The 21,084-nt window shown below is 37.2% G+C and overlaps 1 protein-coding gene across 3 annotated transcripts in view; it reads right to left on the bottom strand.

The window, feature by feature from the left end:
• phf14 (PHD finger protein 14) overlaps positions 1–21,084 on the bottom strand; it is an 87,871-nt gene that overhangs the window by 57,710 nt on the left and 9,077 nt on the right. For all 3 annotated transcript variants that reach the window (XM_026347517.1, XM_026347518.1, XM_026347519.1), the window contains exons 4-11: positions 19,355–19,487; positions 10,449–10,608; positions 9,577–9,688; positions 8,473–8,610; positions 6,126–6,272; positions 5,505–5,775; positions 4,487–4,593; positions 3,066–3,161 (exon numbers count right to left, since the gene is read on the bottom strand). In XM_026347517.1, coding sequence (XP_026203302.1) covers positions 3,066–3,161; positions 4,487–4,593; positions 5,505–5,775; positions 6,126–6,272; positions 8,473–8,610; positions 9,577–9,688; positions 10,449–10,608; positions 19,355–19,487 — 1,164 coding nt within the window. The remainder of the gene's footprint in view (positions 1–3,065; positions 3,162–4,486; positions 4,594–5,504; positions 5,776–6,125; positions 6,273–8,472; positions 8,611–9,576; positions 9,689–10,448; positions 10,609–19,354; positions 19,488–21,084) is intronic.

Raw genomic sequence — 21,084 nt, 5'->3', positions numbered from 1 at the left:
GTTTAATATTGATTTTTACGGTTATGATTAAAGTTTAGGATATAGTTCATACTTCCGCCAAGTCATTTAAAAATAAAAGCATGAAATGATAAGAGTTGTTGAAGTAGCTCAACTGAATTGAATTAATGTCCTCTATTAATGACCGGGACATTTAGGGTATGCCATTTTGTCAAGTCTTGACAGGAAATATAGATGTCCACATTTACTAACACAAGCTTACTGCCAGTCACTGAACGATGATGTATTTCCCTAACCCTAACCCTAACCCTAACCCATTTAAGATCTTGCAACTTTCAAAATAAAAGTCTCCTTTAATGACAGTAAGAGTCCTGTTTTCACCATAAAAGCCCTCATACCTAAAATCTGAAAGGAAAAGTTTAAAGTGGTTTAGTTATTCAAAGTATTAGCACTAGTTAGCAAAATGGTAGTATATGACAGTATGAATTACACTAATCTAAAAACATATGAAATGTTAAAATTCCTTTGTAGTTATTTGATTTTTGTTTCTCCTTCTTCATTTACGGACTACATCTTGTTTTTTACTGGTTTATGCATCTTTTAGTTCTACTTCTTTTTCTGCCATATACTTTTGGCCTCACCTTTGTCCATCAGTTTTATTTTTGTCAATTTTTTTTTTTTTTTTCAAATTTTTGTTGTGATGTTCTTTTAGAAAAGAACTTGTGATAACTTGTAATCAGTCATCAGCTCCTAAGTGGTCAGCGTCTTTTCGACAACAGATCAGCTCTCCCAAGTAATAATTTTTTCTAGTGAGCAGAGTAAGGAAAGTACACAAAACTTCCACTCAGCGTGTTCTTGGCCAAAAATGGCCCCTCACAAAATGCTATAAAATTACAACGATTTTTTTTTTCTTTTTATCAGTCCTAGTCATGAAAACCAAAAATTCAATAATGTCAATAATTAGCAGTATCAATGATTTTTATGCATCATAACTTATTTGTGCAGTGACAGTGACAACTTCCATTTAGCAAATCAATTCCAGAATTTTAACTAGTTAGATTAGATATTACCACTAACTTTTTATTCCTGCAACCTATTAATTTTTAATTACTGTTGAGCAGTGACAAGAAGAAAATTCACACTTGGCTTGTTAGTGGCCAAATATGACAATTTACTGTTTGTTTTAAGGGCAGCAGGCAGCTGAAGCAAATGGTTGCCGTTCTTCTCCTGTAGGTGCACAGTTCACACCTTCTCCTCATTTTGCTGGCGACCTGTGGGTCACGCCCTAATTCAGACTCCTATATCTTGACAACAATGGCATTTGTTCAAACAATTGATTTCACTCTATCTTGCACAAACCTATTTGTGCTGCAATTTCATACACTGGGGACATTTTTTTCATAAACAAACACAAATCATTATTCCTTAAAATCACACCTATTTCAAAATTCATTGGGTTCATTAGAGTGCAATAAGCCATAAGAATATTACATGAAATTGCTCCCTTGGCCAAAATTGGACAAAATACATAATCTGGCAGAAAACATTAAAACTACAATTTTCAAGTGCTGAGTTTAGAATGAAGGCAATTTACCTAAATTGCATGATTCTGCACTGTAAATAACAACTAATTTAAAAATGTAGTTTTCATAGATTTAAATTGTCCGGAAGTGAAAATGATGGAGTAAAGTTGTACAATTGGATGTATACAGTCAATTATTGATATATTTAAAGAGCTTAAGTTGAATTCAAACATCTAAAAAAGGTCAGACCCTTGGGGAACCTAATTCCAACTGCATTACCACAGCTAAAATGGTAAAAAAAAAGGCAAGTGGCAGCATAGAGCCCAGAGGGTTAACTAGCTCTTCAGTTAGCCATTGCTTCTCCTTCTCCCTCTGCTTCTCCTGCTCTCCTGCTCTGTGTGTCTTATGTTTCATTTCTCTTTGGCCTCCTTTAGTGATAAGGGTGTCTGTAATAAGTCTTGCTTATTTGCAACATTGGAGGCAAGGCTGACCGATTTGGAGCCACCTAGCCTAGCTCCCATTAGCTGTCTTCCAGCAGTTCTCGAGCAGCCGGGAAGTCAGGCCGGCTGGGTGACAGTTCGTAGCAAAAATAACCCTAGACACTTGCCCGAGGTTCACCACGACCAGGTTCAAACATCCAACCGATTTTCCCCACCTAGAGTCCCCCCTCAGGCAATATTATTAGGAAACATTGATATTTTTATAACAAGTACATTTCCATTGCTGTGCAGATGATACCAAGCTATATTTATCTATGAAACCAGAAGAAACTAATCAGTTAATCAAACTTCAAGCATGCTTAAAAGACATAAAGACCTGGATGTAATAACATTGGCCTCAAGCAATATTGTGAGGATTCTCTGAGTTACCTTTGCCCAGCATATCTTCTTTACATCATAAATAAAAGAAATCTCTAGAACTGCATACATTCACCTGAGGAATATTGCTAATATTAGAAACATCCTATCTCAAAGTGATGCTGAAAAACTAGTCCATGCAATTGTTACCAGTCTGAACTATTGTAATTCACTATTAATAGGATGTCCCAATAACTACTTAAGAAGCCGCCAGTTAATCCAAAATGCTGCAGCCAGAGTTCTGACTGGAATTAGCAAGAGAGATTATACAGCAAAACACTGTCTAAGGGCAAATTGCGTCAGAAACCTGTATTGAGAAAATGTGGAAACGAAATAAGTTTGTTCAAACACCTATAGCCACAATATGAGGAGATCATGGCAAAAGTCAGACCAATACCATGCAAAAATACCATGAAATATTGTTATAGAGTCTCTACTATATATTACCAAACCTTTCTTCTCAGAAAGAGAAACAAGGTCAAACAACTGGGGTGGGCTTTTAGAAACAAGTAGCACAGTAAATGTAAATGACTTTATGTGTGAATAATAGCAATAGTTGACCATTTGAGCTGCTACTGGCAATGTGGATAACTCATCAAAAATCACTACCATGCCAAAAAGGAAATCAATTAACAGGAGCTTCCACATTGTGTATCGAAATCAGAGTGGCTGCAGATGACAAGAGAAAGGGAAACAGTGTAGAAATAGCCAGTGATGGTCAAGGTACCTGGCCCAGTATTCCCCCTAGCAGAGTCCACATCTCCTGGCCTTCACTCCGCAACTCTCCATTCACATTTAGCAGCTCCTCCAGAGACTCACAGAGCTGGAGTGGGAGAGAAGAAACAATGTCAGACAAGGGTACACAGTTTTACTAGCTTGTCTACTGTTACTCTTGTCTGCTTTATTTGAACAAGTGAGATGAGAAAATTGCCTGTGTGTTAACTACAGATGCTAGTTTGGAACTGGTTAGCCGGTTGGTTAGGTTCTTGTGTCTCTTTGGCTTTATATAACTCACTTAAGTTGCTAACCAGATTAACTTGCCATTTACCCCAGAGAGAAGAAAGATAAATATGAAGTATACAGGTTTAGTATAAGGAAACATAGCAGATAACCAATCACAACCAGTTACTCATACCTTTGATTTAATTAGTTCACTATCACAGTGACAGAACAATAGTGGGCACACAGTGTAAAATCAAAATCACTGTAAAACAACTATTCTAAGTGTTGCATAATGTGCACAGTTACACCTTTAACATACCAGCTGAACCTTACAGCCAGTGCAAGAGTTTAATTTTAACATATCATATGATGTGCAGGAAGTGAGCCGTGTGGAAACCTTACACTGGGCTCTAACAACATATATCAGTCAGAGACACGCTTGTAATGACAATCCTTTACTAGGATTTTCTCCAAGGCCAAAGTCACGTAAGAGCAGCTCAAGTAGCGTAATTAGCAACACACACTCCATTAATAATGCTTAACACATATGGCAGAACACTACACGCAACTTTTACTTTTCTATTCCTCATGTTGACAAATGGGATTGGCAGTCTTTTCAGAGGCCACATCTAAGAAGGGATGAGAGACTGGCACTTTTTCTCATTTAGCATTGTAAAACAATGCCTAATATGATTAAATTGTTTTACAAGCTAAGCTTGTATATTCAGTAAAATATAGAGCCAGTGTCAGTTTATTAGGAACACATAGCAGATAATGCAGTCCAATAGGACAGTCCTGAAATAAAGCCTACCTTCATTAAGGTGAGAATAACGTCAACTTGCTCACTATGATAATGTTACAATGATGTCCAGCAGGTGACGATGACAGTAGTCCTACATTTAGTTTAGTGTGTTAGCATGCTTATTTGGTAGGTAGCAGGTAAGTTGTTGCATAGCTAAAAAACTAAATCATCCTGAAAGCCTGGACCCACCACCAATTTACCCCTTTTCTTTAGCTTGATTGTGGGGTGACACTGGAGGCTGAGGCCTATTTACAAAACCCAAAGGACAAAGATAGGCCAGGTAATAAATAAATGTAGCTCCTCGCACGTTGACAAGTACCTTCTTGACATTTGTTAAAGCACTCAGTTTGCTTCATGAACCATATTGAGTGCAGGTTACTGTAGGTTGGGATTTTGCTGCTTACCTTGTTGTACTCCATGTGAAGTTTTTCTTGCTCACTCTCCAGCTTGTCTTTTAAGTTTTTCTGTTCAGAGATGTTGTCCTGGATCTGGATCATTCGCATGTTCCTTTCTGAATATCAATGGGACAAAAATCAATATCATGATTACAATCTAGGTAAAGGAAAACACACATGAGAGAGAGAGTGCTGATATGCTTTCAAGGTTACTACTCAAGGCCATGGCAACTCCCCACCCCATATCTGGCATAATAATGTATTTGGAAAAAAAATGTAATTGACTAATGCAGATTGACTAATCAGGATCCCTTTAGATGCTGAAGGGAATTCAGCATTGTATTTGCACAGTTTTAGATAGATAGTTGATAAAGATGATCTGTATAATTCAATAATCAGTATTCTTAACGCTAACGTTAACCCTTTTACCAAAACTTTGTTTATTTTCAATTTTTTTAAATGTATTTTTAAAACTTAAACAGCAATCTGTTAAAATTCTTCACGTTTACATCAAACAACCAGCAGGAACATTGGGATATCAGTCTACATTTCATGACATGTACATTATGTCCATTAGAGTGCTCATCATGCACATACTGCAGACACTGTCTATTCTGCACTTTACTGCTTATTGCACTACTGGTGAGATGCTAAACTGTATTTTCATTGCCTTGTACCTACACATATACCTAAGTATCATATAATCAAGTTGAATCTAATCTAATATAATCTAACTGTTCATGAATAGTGATGATAATATTTTTAAAGCCTTTCTAACATGATTTAACCGTGATTTGGTGGTGCATTCAAACCCCACAACATGGGGATCCTCTCACTATATTCCTTTAACCTCTAATCCCCACACACACAATTTGGATAACTGACTTTAATATTCCTTCTGAACAGCTCATATCATATTGAATTCATGCTTTAAAATAGAATAGAGCTGAGACTAAACACACTAAAACAAGCATTGACCCCAAGGGTCTCCGTATGAATTTCAGCAGCTGAATATGAGCATTCTCACCTAGATAGTAATTGACAAAGTCTGCTGTGAGAGCAGGCTGCTTGTGTTTCCTGCGCCCATCCATGCTGGCGTTGGCGTCAGACGTATCCACAGGGAAAATGTCAGTGCTGATGCCCATCAGCTCAGCCTTCCTCATCAACTTCCGGATGGCTGAGGCACTAGAGGTCAGAGGTCGTGGAAGCTTCTCTCGGGGCACCCATGCCTGAGGTCGGGTGTTCCTGGACAGCTCGGCTTTTGCCCGGTACTGCTGCAAGCGGGTGGTGATTCGAGCCTGTCAGTGGGACAAACGTGTTAGAGATCATCCCACATTTTAATCTTATGAGCCACCACCACCACAAAGCTGGAAGTAAACTGTCATCTGAAACACACTTTGTTTGTTTGTTCATTCAATTATAGATCCCAACATTTAAGTAGTTACAACATAACATTGCCATGTGTACATTCATATGTACTGACATGTACAGGCAGTTTATGAGGTATACCTAGCACTCTGGCAAATAGGGACTTTTGAAAGTTGTAATTTGCAATGCTGCCGAACTGTACTGCAAATCAACACTGGTGTACATGTTTAGTAACTGTTGTAATGGTTTGGCTGGTACAGCTGATATGAAGAGACATTACCTGAGCTTCAGGTGTAAGCTGTTTTTCTCTTTCCTGTAGAGAGACTTTACAGTAAGACTGCAAGGCCAAATAATTCTTCCTTTTCCATTTTCTGTCAAAGCGGTCTGCATGTTGTTTGCAGTATGCAAAAAATGGATCTGCAATATCCTAAGAAAGGAAAAAATTTAAACAAGCATGTATTAACTGAGACAGTGCCTTCCCCCCAAAAAATCTCAATCTCAATTTATTTAAACCTTGCAGCAAATGTTTACTAAATATGCATGACATACTGAAAGAACAGCTGTCTCCTACTTGATCTGACACGCCTTATTTTTCAGGAGGTAATTGATCAAAATACTGAAGGTCCTTGTACAAAAAGGTTAAATTAGTTGTTTAATCATAACATAGTCATAAAATGTGCTCTGATCTTCACCTAACTCACAACAATACAAAAACACAGTCTGCTGAAAATAATAGTACACAAATATTATATGTTTTCATGTTTTTATTGAACATAACATGTAAACACAGTTATGAGTGGAAAAAGTATGTGAACCTTTGGACTTAATAACTGGTTGACCCTTCTTTCGCAGCAATAACCTCAACCAAACGTTTCCTGTAGTTGCAGATCAGACCTGCACAACGATCTGGAGTAATTTTGGACCACTCCTCTTCACAAAACTGTTTCAGTGTAGCAATATTCTTGGGATGTCTGGTGTGAACGGCTCTCTTAAGGTCATGCCACAGCATTTCAATCGGGTTGAGGTCAGGACTCTGACTGGGCCACTCCAGAAGGTGTATTTTGTTCTGTTGAAGTTATTCTTTTGTTGAATTACTGGTATGCTTTGGGTCATTGCCCTGTTGTATCACCCATCCTCTGTGGAGCTTCAGTTGGTGACAGATGGTCTTACGTTTTCCTGCAAAATGTCTTGATAAACTCTGGAATTCATTTTTCCATCAATGACAACAATCCGTCCAGGCCCTGAGGCAGCAAAGCAGCCCCAAACCATGATGCTCCCTCCACCATGTTTTACAATGGGGATGAGGTTTTGATGTTGGTGTGCTGTGCCTTTTTTTCTCCACACATAGTGTTGTGTATTTTTTCCAAACAACTCAATTTTGTTTTCATCTGTCCACAGAATATTTTGCCAGTAGTGCTGTGGAACATCCAGGTGCTCTTTTGCAAACTTCAAATGTGCTGCGGTGTTTTTTTTGGACAGCAATGGCTTCCTCCGTGGTGTCCTCCCATGTACTCCTTTCTTGTTTAATGTTTTCCTTATTGTAGACGTGTCAACAAAAATGTTAGCATGTGACAGAGATTTCTGTAAGTCTTTAGCTGACACTCTAGGATTCTTCTTCACCTCATTCAGCATTCTGCGCTGTGCTCTTGCAGTCATCTTTACAGTACGACCACGCCTAAGGAGAGTAGCAACAGTGCTGCAACAGTTAACCCAAAACTGGTGTGTGTTTTTAAAGGGCAGGACAGCTTTTAGCAACACATCCAATATCATCACACTGACTGGACTCAAGGTTGGCTCACTCCTGGTTCCAATTAGCTCTTGGAGAAGTCATTAGGCTAGGGGTTCACATACTTTTTCCACTCTGCACTGTGAATGTTTACATGTTATGTTCAATAAAAACATGAAAACATATAATGTTGGTGTACTATTATTTTCAGCAGACTGTGTTTTTGTATTGTTGTGAGTTAGATGAAGATCGGAGCACATTTTATGACCAATTCATGTAATTCTAGAGAAACGGCTTAGCACTTAATGCAAACTCAAACATGCTTTTAATGTCTCTGCCTGCCTGCTGTTGGACAGGTCAGACTGAAGTCAGAATCTGCAGTTACATAAAAGAAGGACAGCGAACAGTTTCACATTTTCTGATATTTTTAAGGGTTTTCTGCATTAACAATGTTTCTATTACTGTAGCTCTACCTAATCTGTATATAATATCAAAAAAATTAACAACATAACCATACTTCAGATAAAATATGTCCCTGTCTGTAAAGTGTTTAGATATTAGCACAAAGAAAATAACCTCCTCAATCTGTTGTCCTGACAATCATATGTAGATCTAAGAATGCCAACACTCAAGCATGGCAGAGGTTTCAATGGAAATCCTTACAACTTAATGTAAGTAGTATTTAAAGTACTTCATCTTGAAAGTCCTATGTTAGGAGAACAGAGATAAAGTGCGAGACAAAGACATGATTAGTGTTTCCTTTAGTGTTCTGCAACTGTGCCATAAAATTTCAGTTGTGTGAATACTGCTTCACTTCTGTTCACACTATTTATTTAATGGATTTCATTCCTAATTAAGTTAAATGCAGCTGTATGTTGACTATCTATGCTGCTCCCGTTACCTCTTCTGCAGCAGCCTCAGACAGAAGACCCTCCCTCTGTGCACAAGTGACATGGAAGTAAGACCGACACATTCCTGCATCGCAGCTGATGCACACACCAGTCCTGGCAAAGCGGGCATCTTCACAGAAACTGCATTCCTACTTGCAATACAACAGGAAGTTGTTCAAGTTCAAATTGTAGCTGCAACATTAAGAAACACTGAAGGGTGAGTTTTACTTGTCCATCATTACATAGGCTACTTCTGCAAAATGTGCTTGTTTTTTTTTAATCATCCGGTCACAGAACACATGTATCCACTCTAAACAATGAATTTTTCTTTCACTAAGTAAAGAAAGATTTTCAGACTCATGCAAGAAATAAATGTAAGAACAGATTGGTTTTAATACAAGTGATTTAAAAGAATCTGTGGCCTTCACCAATTCTCTACAACTTGCACTCTTTTGTGAGTTGTCCAGACCTGCCTACATGTCACAAACTAACAGACTGGGCAGCTGTGGCTTGGAGCGTAGAGCAGTCGTCTACCAATCATGGGATAGTGAACCGTAAGTTGCCCCCAGTGAGTCAGGTCAGCTGCATAGCAGTTCTGCCATCGGTGTGTGAGTGTGTGTGTGAATGGGTGAATGAGATGCAGTGTAAAGGTGCTTTGAGTACCAGTTAGGTAGAATAGTGCTATGTGAGTGCAGACCATTTACCATTTAGACTAACTTGTTTCAGCAGGGGAAAGTACTCTTATTTGACTTAAGATTTTTAGGGGTTTTTTTTCAGTTACATCACCTAACATGATACATAAATTGATTAAATTAAAATATAAAGGCTATATACAGCTAAATTATATTCTTTAGGCAGTTGGCTCTAAATTGCCAACTGAATGTGTGAATGTCCAAGGTATACTTTGCCTCATCCCCAGTGACAGCTGGGATAGGCTTCAGCATCCCACACGACACTTTTGAGAAAAAGCTGTTAAAATTATCGATGGATAGATGGATGGATGAATGGATTGGAATATTATCTACCACAAAATCTCAGTGTTGGTTGTGCAGTAGGTTGATCAGCATATTAAATATGTCAGTAAAATCTAAATCTGTATGTACAAGAGTACTTGCCTTGGCCCCATATTTAGAATAATTCATCTCTGTGAGAGTCACTGGTCGTAGTTTATCAATGTCTCCAAATGCCACTCCAGGAACGTAAAGTGCACAAACCACATGGACCCATCTAAAAACATCATAAAATTACATAAAATTAGAACACATTAGTATAAAAATCATGACCAGATAAAATTTAAACATAAAAAGCTCACTGATTTCAGTATGAATTTGTGCATGTTGATTTCAAGAACATAACATTGATTAAATCTATGGCTGCAGTTAAGTTTGGCATTAGGTGTAGAGAATTAAAGCCACAACAACAATAAGAAATTGGCTGCAGTGAGTTTTTCAAACACTTCAAAAAGAAATGGATTCATAGATTTATGTAGCCCCAGACTCTGGCAACAGTTTGGTGTAACACAATTTCAAATGCAGACTTAAGGGAAGAGAATCCAAAGTCCAATATAAAGATATCCATCTCCAGCAAGCAACCGCTTCACAGTTTAATTTGCTGTGTTTTTCATGCTCTAGTGAAGTAGTAAATTCGGGTGCAGCCTGGCTGAGGAGCACTATCAGCGATAACGTGGCTGAAGTCTCCACGCTTCACATAACACACTCTTTTCTCTCACTCCTTTTCTTCTTCTTCTATCTCTTCTCCTCCCTCCATCCCCTTCTCTCAATCATCTCCCAGTTCTCTCTCTCCTCCATAATCCAACTTCCTTTTTCTTCACTGCACTGAATATATGAACTATTTAGATAGCCTTTGGCTGAGTGCAGCATTTCAACCAGCTAAGATCATTAGGTAATATTTGTTTCTGAACACGTTCCACTCACTGCCTCTCGTAAATGGTAACTGACCACCAGGTCAGTGTGCTACTGTATCCCACCTCCCGGCATCTGTCTCTTTGAAGATGCCATCCTGGTTGGGGCAGAGCTCACAGCTGGGTGTCACTCCATTCTTACAGGCATCGCAGAACCAAGGCTCTGTTGAATTTTCAGATGCTGAGCTCATGATTGAGTCGCTTTCGCCGTCCACACCATAACACCCTAAGAACACAGAAAGGAATTGTTGGTATTTCAATATCACTTAAACTGTGCATTCAAGATAATTTCAGTCCTCCTGTTTTCCATGTCAGTGACTCTCATAAAGAAATAAGAAATATAGGTCAATAGGAGGACATTCATTCATTGTTTTCAGAGGCACAGTAAACAAAAAAGTTAGATATTTGATTGATATCTGTCATTTAGTCCATGACTGCAGCCTTTAGGCAACCGCATTTATTAGCACAAACTAAATGAAGAGCATATTCCATCTTTTTTTTTTCCCATGGCTGTCCTCCACTGCGTTTAAAGTTACCCAACTAACGAGATTACTCAAAGAAAACAAGTAGAATTTACATGCATACTGCTATCCGACCCTTTTGTTTTTGCTTGTGTAGCTGCCAAGTGACAGCACAGGGCAGATGAGAGAAAAGTGAAGAGAGAGACAGTTGATACACAGCACAAACTGAATAAAAAAAATTATTCTTATTTGACTTATTTAGATTTCTACAAGTTACTTTTGGGTTAGTTTCATTTTCAGTTAGTCAGACTTTAGCTGGACTCTGATTTAAAAACAAGGTGGCATGGTTTCGTAATGATCTTTTCCTCATATGCTGCTCTTGCTCTAGGCTTTCGGCTTGTATTGTTCTTCTGCACGCTAAAGAATTTAAATGCATCACACATTTCATATCGCAAAATGACACTTTTTTTGCATAAAAATGTGTACCACTATTATTATGATAATAACCTCTAGGAAAAATGTATAAATACAAACAAAAGAACGTTTGCAATAAAAAATATCCTTGCTAACTTTGTGTTACTAGAAGAAAGACTATATTCCCTTAACCTACTTCATTATAATTTCTGTCAGCGATAGGAGAGGCTCCTCTTTTAAAACTATTATGAAGAGATGATTCCATAGAGTCAAGACCTTAGTTTTTCTGCTTTCCTTTTCACTACCACAAGACATTAACAGAAGAAGAAGAAGAAGGACACGCTCCTTCCTTGTCTTTTATGGAATATCATAAACAGATGTCTGGTGGTGATAGTGGGCTCACCACAATGAGGTTTACTGTTTCGCAATTCATGAAACCCACATAGGTTTATATGTATTTAACATTTGCTTGTAGGGACTACATTTGTTTGTTAAATCCATTTCAGTCAGGTTGGACTGATAAGTTGAGTTTGTGTTGTCCGACAGGCAGTCAGGGCTAATATCTTGCTTGCTGCTTGCAACGATTGGACTAAAGCATTAGCATAACTCATGTTTCTTTTAAAACGTTTGACAGGAAGCAGGCAGGGCAAATTTATGGAAAATTAGAAAATAATGTTGGAACCCATTGTTACATAATGGTATTGCTTAATAATGTGCACCCTTAACACAAAAAAGAATAAATATTGTTTACTGTACTCTATTATATGAAACCATGTGGTCAGCTGAAATCTTTTCCTCTTTCCCTCTTTTTACTAGAAATAGACCCAATGGGTCTCTAGTCCAAAGCTGTCGATCTTTAAAAAACTACAGAGCCAAAATTTAACATTTGATAAAAAAAAATAGCCTGGAAGAAGCAAGAAGAAGCCAAGCATAAGCATTACAATATTGTCCTCTTAATTTTCTGAGATTGCCTAAACAATTATGTGGCTGATGTGGTTTCTATGGCAGCTATTACACCAGGCAAACGTGCTCCTCACTACCAATGAGGGCAGCAATCAGTACTCTCTACTCTTCAGGGAGATAACACTAACTCCTAATTCAGTCAACCACCCTTCAGGCTTTTTGAGCAATGGGAAAGACTTGCAAATCAAAAGCTCAGTATTCTGCATGCCCATCAGTGTGTGCCACACTGCAGAGCTGGACAGCCCATTGAAAACAAATACTGGGGCAGACAGCAGAGTTGTTTATTCAGCTACATACACTTTGGTAGGTTCATGTTCTTTTCTGATTGAGAGACAATTTGCTGTGTGTCATGAAGAATCACTAATTTTCTCTTCAGAAGCTATGGATATGTATAACGGTTTTATGGGCTTCTGGTTTCTTCTTGAAATCAACTTAAGGGAAGCATAAACCAATAAAACTGGTTTCTCAACCTGGGCAAATCAGTCATAGTCATACCAACAACAAATTCCTCAAGGGGATCAATAAAGTATGTAATTTCTATTATTGTTTTTATTATCTAAAATTTTCTTCACAGCACGTGGTAAGGACAGAATGTTAGCTACAATATAGTTCTACACAAGGTTTTTTGCTTAAAGGAAAGTATTAATGGAACATCTTTGGCCACAGTTGGATGCTTCATCTTTACAGATTGGGCTTTAAACCGTTGAACTGGAGGTTGTCAACGTCCACCATGTTGCCATAACTGACTTCTGGCTGAACCATGGAACAAATCTTCGGTGTTCCATTTGAACTGAGATACAAAGCTCAGACTGTTAAGCTGCAGGTTGCTGGTTAATATAGGGGCTAAGCTGACAAAAAAGTGATGACTACAGGAAAGCTTCATAATCCCTGAAGGAAGGATTATTCTTGTCAGAAATGACGAGCTTGGCAAAAAAAAAAAAAAAAAAAAAAAAAAAAAAAAAAAAAAAAAGTAGAAGTAGAACCAGTTAGCCATTAATCTGACGGCACATAAAAAAGAGGAAACTTTACTTTACAGCCCAGTAATAACAGAGTAATAATGGGGTGGTATTTTGGAAACCAGGTAATAGTGGGGTAAGAGTGAGATAATACTATGGTTTACAATTAGTATCAATGGTATCGCTATCAAAGCTCAAGATGCATTCATAACAGAGACACTGCAGCATGATGCTTTCTGTCGTTAATAGTTTAATAGTTCAGTATACCATAAAAGTATGTCCTATCTGTTACAAAAGAGGACATATCTACTCACACTGAATGAATTCAACAAACTGGATATTTTGGATAGATAGATAGATATAATGCATATAAGAATATGAAGCCCATCAATATGAAGCCCATCAACGTAGAACCATTATTGGCTGAATTATAGAGATTTTTAACGATTTTTTAAGTTTGTTGGCTTTATGTTTAGATTATTTCAGCTATGTATATGAATTAACTAGCTGAATAAAATTTATGTATAAAATTCTGAAGTGTAAAATAAATAAATGTATCTACATTTACATTTAGTCATTTAGCAAACGATTTTATCCAAAGCGACTTACAAGTGAGGAACAAGGCAAGCAAGCAAAATCTAAGTCAAGGAGAAAAAACATCAAAGCAAAGTGCTATCAAAAAAGTGTTTACTGTTTCGAGAGATGCGAGTGCAAAAGAGCAGAAAAGTATATATATTTTTTGTTTGTTTTTTTAAGTGCAAAGGAAGATGTGGAAGAGTTCTGTTTTCTGCAGTTTTATATTATATGTTATATATTGCAAGTGAGGTGGCTGAGCGTGCAGCGTTCTGCAGCTCATTCCACTATCATGTGATCACTGAGCTGAAGAGTTTTCCTTGGTGTCGACTGTGTGGTGCTGGTACCACCAGACGTCGTTCACCGAGCGTTTTTTTTTTTTTTTTTTTTAAATATGAACATAGAATGTATAGAATTTATATATATATATATATATATATATATATATATATATATTACATATTACAATAGCTTACTTATATAACAACGACAACTAATAGGGTTTTAAATTGGTGAATGTTAAATTGGTGAATGTTAAGGCAGTAAATGTTCAAACCATCTCTCTCATATCCAATTTTTTTTTTAATAGGCAGTGCAAAATTCGACCCCGAGTTGCAAGAAATCCATTAGTCTTTCCCTGAGCTTACGTTCTTTCAGTTTTCTATAATAAAGAAAAGGCTGTTTTCTTACCCATCAGGTCTTTTGGAAGAAGTTAACAGTATAAATGCTGTCAACCAGAAGTATGTAATGAAATCCAAAATTAATTTATATGCCATGATTACTTTATTTTTTGTTAGTGAATGATTGTTTAAAATCAATCAATTTAAGCGAATGTATACACCGACTGTGTTTGGAGACATCTATATATGGTAAACACTGGAGTAACATATAGGGTATATATATAGTATGTTTGAATAACGATTTATAAAAATTACAGAATCCAACTGCAGCAAATTATTGTATTAAAAATGTAATTTACACTAGGGCACAGTGACACTGAAAGTGGGGAAAAGTCAAAAAATTATTGAGAACATGAACAACATGTATACTGTATATTTCCTTGTATTAAACTGAACAAATAAAGTGATTGCATAAATAAATGTAAGTGACAAAAAGGGTCTTATTTGGTACTTACAAAGGCAAAGAAAAGCAAAGGTAAAACTTGTGGTATGAAAATCATGTCTACCCATATCACTGGCAAGAGTCTGACAGTCAAAGGGCAGGCCAGTAAGAACAAGGTGCTGTGTTATGCTTGCCTTGTGGACTCATTCTCGCTTTGATCTCACAGTCTTGTGCAAGTATCTTTCATGTTGGACTCACTTTTCTTCTCGTCTGAGAGAGTGAGATGGTTTTTCGGTGGAAGAGCAAGAATAAAAAGAAGCAGTGGAGTTGCACAGCAAGATTCCTAGCAAAAGTTACAGATACTGACAATTCACCTCTTATCTCTTCCTCATGTTTAACCTTAACATTAAACAAGGCACTTTGATAAAAAGAGCATTTTACAAGTACTTATCTTTATAGTAGGATTACCCAGCTCACCAGTACCCATATAAGCAAATACGCAAAAGCTGTCAAAGTACAGACACCACAATAACTATAGTGATAGTGAAAATAAACCTCACAAATGCCCAGATGCAAAAGTTCTGTATGTAGAAAATAAGACCTTATCTAACATGACATAGAATTAATTCTGTGTACCCATACACAGAACATGTTATTTTTCAGGTACAATTTGGCAATGTTTGGAATCACTTTGAATGTCTCATTCGGCTAATAAGAAGGCATTTGTGAAATATGTCAAATGCTCCACTACACATGTAGGAAAAACTGAACACGTCATGGTTTACATTCTTCAGCAAGTCATAACTGCATTAAGGGAGCAGTATCAGAACTACACAATGTTTTATTTATAATCTAATGAGCAAATTCATACATTTGGGAAGCTAGGGTTAGGGTAGCATGATTTTGCATTTTTGCTTAATCACAACTAAACCTTTGAGTAATAATAATATGTAAAAACAACAGTGCCTCTGTAACTACGACAACCAGGTTTTACCATACACATTTGAACAGCTGTAACCTGAGTAACAAAAAGATCCTCTTTTGTGCTTATTGTAGCACATAACTGAAATATGGGTGTGGCTGTGGCTCAAGTAGAGCAGTTGTCGATTCCCTGCTGCCATGTCACATGCCAAAGTGTCCTTGGGCAACATACTGAACCCCAAGTTGCCTTCGGTGTGTTCATATGGGTGAATGAGATGCAGTGTAAAGAGCTTTAAGTACCAGTTAGTTAGAAAAGCACTATATAAGTGCAGAACATTTACCATTTAGATATTTTCAATGCTTGGTCAAAGAAGCCTGGCTATCCATCTGCATATCTAGATCTCAGAGTGAATCCAAATCTCTTCAAAATAAAAGTAAATCGCTGAAACCTGTAGATTTGTAGATCACACTGCAGTATCAAAGAATGACTAAGCACTTCACAATTACAAAAACTGGGCAGCACAGCCACCATGCAAACACTCTTTATCAAATAGGCAAGTAATATACAGTGGCTTAAGAAAATATTAAGACCTCTCTTAAGTTCTGTGCAGTTCACTGTGCTGTAGATTACAGTTTAAGTGGATAAAATGACACATCAGAATAACAAGTGAAAACGTGCTTTTAAATGTTTTGAATAAGTATTCAGACAATAGAAACCATCAATCACTAACAGAGGTTCTGATGTCCTTTACAGAGATAGGAGAACCTGCCAGAAGGACAGCCGACAGTAGAGCATCTGTGGAAAGAACTGAAGATGGCAGTTCACAGACGTTTCCCATCCAATCTGGCAGAGCTTGAGAGAATCTGACAGAAAGAAATGGAATTAACTGCCCAAATCCAGGTATGCAAATCTTTAAGAGACTTACCCAGAAAGACTTGAAATAGTAAATGCTGCCAAAGTGTCTTCTTGAAAGTGAATTAAAGGTCTGAATACCTTTTTAATTGATTTGTAAATGACAATATTTTCAGGTTTGATTTCAAATGTTTTTCACTTTGTTATAATGGATTACTGTGTGTATACAAAACTATTTTATTAATTTAAATTAATAAACCAAAACTTGCAATACAGTGACATATGCATGAAGTATTGGGGTCTGAATCCTTTCTGATGTCACTATACTGTAATGTACTGTAGTGATTTTAAAACAACTTATTTTGTCAGTTAGTTCCACTGTTATATTTTTTGGCATAAAAAGGGCACAGCAGCTCATCATGAAAACATCAACCCAACCATAAAGTATAGTAGTGGAGGAAACATCTTGATTAGGACCTGCTTTGTCGTATCATGGCCTGGCCAGCTTTCAGTGATGGGGGGGGGGCAGATACATTACCAAGTGTATCAAAAACTTAATAATGTGAATGTTTGTATGTCACCTGAAACTCTGTAGATGTTGGGTAATGCCACAGGACAATGACCCAAAACACACACCAGAATGGCTTCAGAAAAACAAAATTTGGGTTTTAGGGTGGCCAAGTCAAGACTTGACGATAATTCCGGTGTCCAAACTGAATTTGGAATAGCAATTTTAGAAAAAGCATGGACACAACTGCAACTTCACTGATTGGCAGTGGCATAAAACTGTGATGTGGAAATACAAGTATGTTTGTCTTGCTGTTTTTGTTTTGTTTTTTTTAGGTAAATTCCTCTCACACTCATCTGGAATTGGCACCAGTACCCCTGTAAGCCTTTACAGGATAAGGAGTATATACTGTATAACAAATGGATGAATGGAGTAAAGCATGAATGAATTAACAGATGGATGAGTACTCTACTACCACTACTGCTATTACTAAACACTACTGAAAATATTCTCTGTAAGTAAATTAAAATAATTATTGAAGCCAACTATGGACAAAAAAGAAACCAATAACTAGGCTATCGAATTGAACCTTCAACAACACAACAGATCTGCTGTATCTATTGTGAGCACAAGCACACAGGAATGCCAAACATATTGCTAGAATTAAGTTTCACTGTTCAATTTTAGTGCCCAGCAAAATGGAACACAATTCATGTCCTTGGAGAGGAAGATAAGAACTGGCCACAAGTGCTGCCTCCTCTTTCTCAAACCTGCACTGCTAACCACTTAGTCTTCCTTCTGTCTCTTTTCAGAGGAAGAAAATATCAACCAACAAAATTAACAAGATAAATTTAAGATCTGCTCCTAATATCTCCTGTCTACTTATGGGGAATTGGTGATTAGGACAGTTCCCATCCTTTTCGTGTGTGTGTGTGTGTGTGTATGCATGTCATAAAAGACATTTTAAACGTACACAAACAAATGTGAGACAAGCATTGATGCGTCCACAGTATGTTAAGTTGGTCAACTAATGTATGCATTTACAGTGTTTTTGTTTGCAAATTATAAATCATGTTCTAACATTATTAGCTTGACGCATGAGTGGGTGATCCTCTATTCTTTAAGCTGTTTCATGTCTGGCAACCCATGGTGTGCAGGTGTTACTGGGCAAATGGGCATTTGGCAAGATTACATAGGCCAAAACAGAAACAGATGTTCCACACCAGAACAAAGATTTTGAAAGAGAGCATACAGGATGTAGCTTTGTTGTCAGACAATATTACATTATATAACCTTATATTACCATGTTTCTTTAATCTCTGACATCATGCTTATTTTATTATTTAGTTACATTAAATATTGTTCCTTTAATGCATCACTAATTATATTAAAATGGCCATTCAGCATAATAAATTCTGAATTCTGAAAATTCTGATTCTGAATTCTCAATTTTTTAACTCTGCATTGCACACCACCTTTCAATATGCAATAATAATAAAATAACAAACCCATTTAGTATTATATCTTTAATATGAGAGTACCAAAATATATATATATACAATAAGATTTTCAACTAATTTTCATAATTTTGATTATTAATGGGAGTGGTCAATGACTGGTTAATCATTTATAAGACTTGTATTTATGAAACATATTTTAATAGGACTAATCCAAATACCCAAATATTACATTTATCTCTGACTGATGATACAAAAGCATCAGGGTTTCCCACAAATAGTCTTTACTTGGGTGGACCGACCAAGTGTATTTGGCCATCCATGTTTTTTTTTTATAATTTCAAAAGAACAAGTTAACATTTTCCTTGCACTCTGAAACTGGAGATTTGCTGTCCAAAAATGCAGACAGACTTAAATACAACACTGCTGTATATTACCAATGACTACATTCTAATGTATGAGGTATCACTCTGTAAAGCCTCTGAACAATCAGAAAGGACTGTGTGGCTCTGTTATCTAGTTCCAAAAATTCACACTTAAGATCTTTTTAGTTTCCAGTTTGAATGTTCATATGTCAATAAATAAAAGAACAATTTTTAGTTCAGATTCAGTACCTTCAGTAAGGTACTTCAATAGACAAGTCAAAAGCCTACTGACAAAGTCACACGTACAAATTTGTTATAATCTCTTTAAAGGTCTGCCATGAACATGGCTGTGTGGTATTTTGTAGTGTTGCCACTGCATCAACCTTTTTCGTCTCTGCATGTTAATATACAGATATGTGGGACTAACTCTGCGGCATACCTTCATGTACCGTCACCCCGCAGTTGTCACACTGGATGATCTCATCTGCATCCTCACTGTTGTCTCCCAGACAGACGCAGCAGATGAGGATATGCTGAGTGCTCCAGGTTTGAGACCGATCCAGCAAGGCATCCTTGAAAATCAGGAAACAAAGCCATAGTAAAGCCATTTATTAACAGCCCATCTCTCTGATTTCAACAAGGATCCAACAACTCAATTCAATTCAATTTTATTTGTATAGCACCAATTCACAATAGAAATCATCTCAAGGCACTTTACAGTGTAAGACTACAGAGTATAATTACATAAAAAATCATATAGAAAACCCAACAATCCCATTTGAGCAAGCTTTAGGCAACAGTGGAGAGGAAAAACTCCCTTTAAAGGAAGAAACTTCCAGCAGAACCAGGCTCATGGTGGACGGCCATCTGCCTCGACCGGTTGGGGTGAGTGAAAGAGAAAGAGGGGAGAAAAAAGAACAGCAGGCAACAAAAACAACAACAAGCTGGAGCTATACAGCTCCAGGTCAAGGATACCTGAAGAAAGGTACAGTGAGAGAGGGAGACAGAGAGCAGGAAGTACAACTACAGAAGCGAGAAGTTAGTGACATGCAATGGTGGCATTTGAATGGATAGAGAAGAAAGAAGAGAGGAGAGGAGCTAAGTGTATCAGTAGAGGTCCCCCAGCAGACTAACCTATAGCAGCAGAACTAAGAGATGGTTCAGAGTCACCTGATCCATCTCTAACTATAAGCTTTACAAAAAAGGAAAGTTTTAAGTCTAGTCTTAAATGTAGAGAGGGTGACTGCCTCCAGAACCTGAACTGGGAGTTGGTTCCATAGGAGAGGGGCTTGGTAGCTAAAGGCTCTGCCTCCCATTCTACATTTAGAAACTCTCTTCTGGATTTTACAGGGAGCCAATGGAGAGAAGCTAACGTAGGAGAAATATGATCTCTCTTGCAAATTCCTGTCAGAACTCTGGGTGCAGCATTTTGGATTAACTGGAGGACTTTTAAGGAGGCATTAGGACATCCTATTAATAATAAATTACAATAGTCCAGTCTGAAAGTAACAAATGCATGAACTAGTTTTTCAGCATCTCTTTGGGACAGGATCCTCCTAACTTAAACAATGTTTTTCAGGGAGAAAAAGGCTGTTGTATAGATTTATTTAATTATTTAAGTAATTTATTAAAGTAAAGGAGATATCCTGGTCAAAGATAACTCAGAGACTTAACAATTTATGATACATTCCACACTCCAATATCTGTTTCAGACTAAAGCTTTATAGGATGAAGTGCACTTCATAAAACTTCTCAAATCCATCATTCTCAATATTCCCAAGAAGTATATTTTTGTTTGCTGCTGTATACTTGCTGTAATGATGTTGCTTCCCAGCCTGTGAATAACAGAACAAGCTGTGTGGAGCAAAGTGGTGTTTCATTGTGACACAGCTATCCAGGGAAAACCTAGACTGAATAAGCCTAAAATCCTGAAAAAGAATTAAGCTGTTTCATAAAGTCAGCTCAGAGTTACTGTAAGATGTCTGAGGCCTCAGTGTCACACATATAAAGATATAAAATGTGCAAAATAAAATATTAAAGGAAAAATCCTTTCCTACACACAAATAAACTTTTCTACTAGCTAACAAGAATCTAGAGCACAATAGCATCCTCTAATGCCATAGGAGGCCATTGGGCTTTACATTTTTGCACTGCTATGTCACTACAGAA

The sequence above is a fragment of the Anabas testudineus genome, chromosome 11 (genome assembly GCF_900324465.2).
Source record: "Anabas testudineus chromosome 11, fAnaTes1.2, whole genome shotgun sequence".
Taxonomy (NCBI): Eukaryota; Metazoa; Chordata; class Actinopteri; order Anabantiformes; family Anabantidae; genus Anabas; species Anabas testudineus.
Note: the sequence above shows the minus strand (reverse complement) of the source record. Positions and strands in the feature narration are given on the sequence as shown.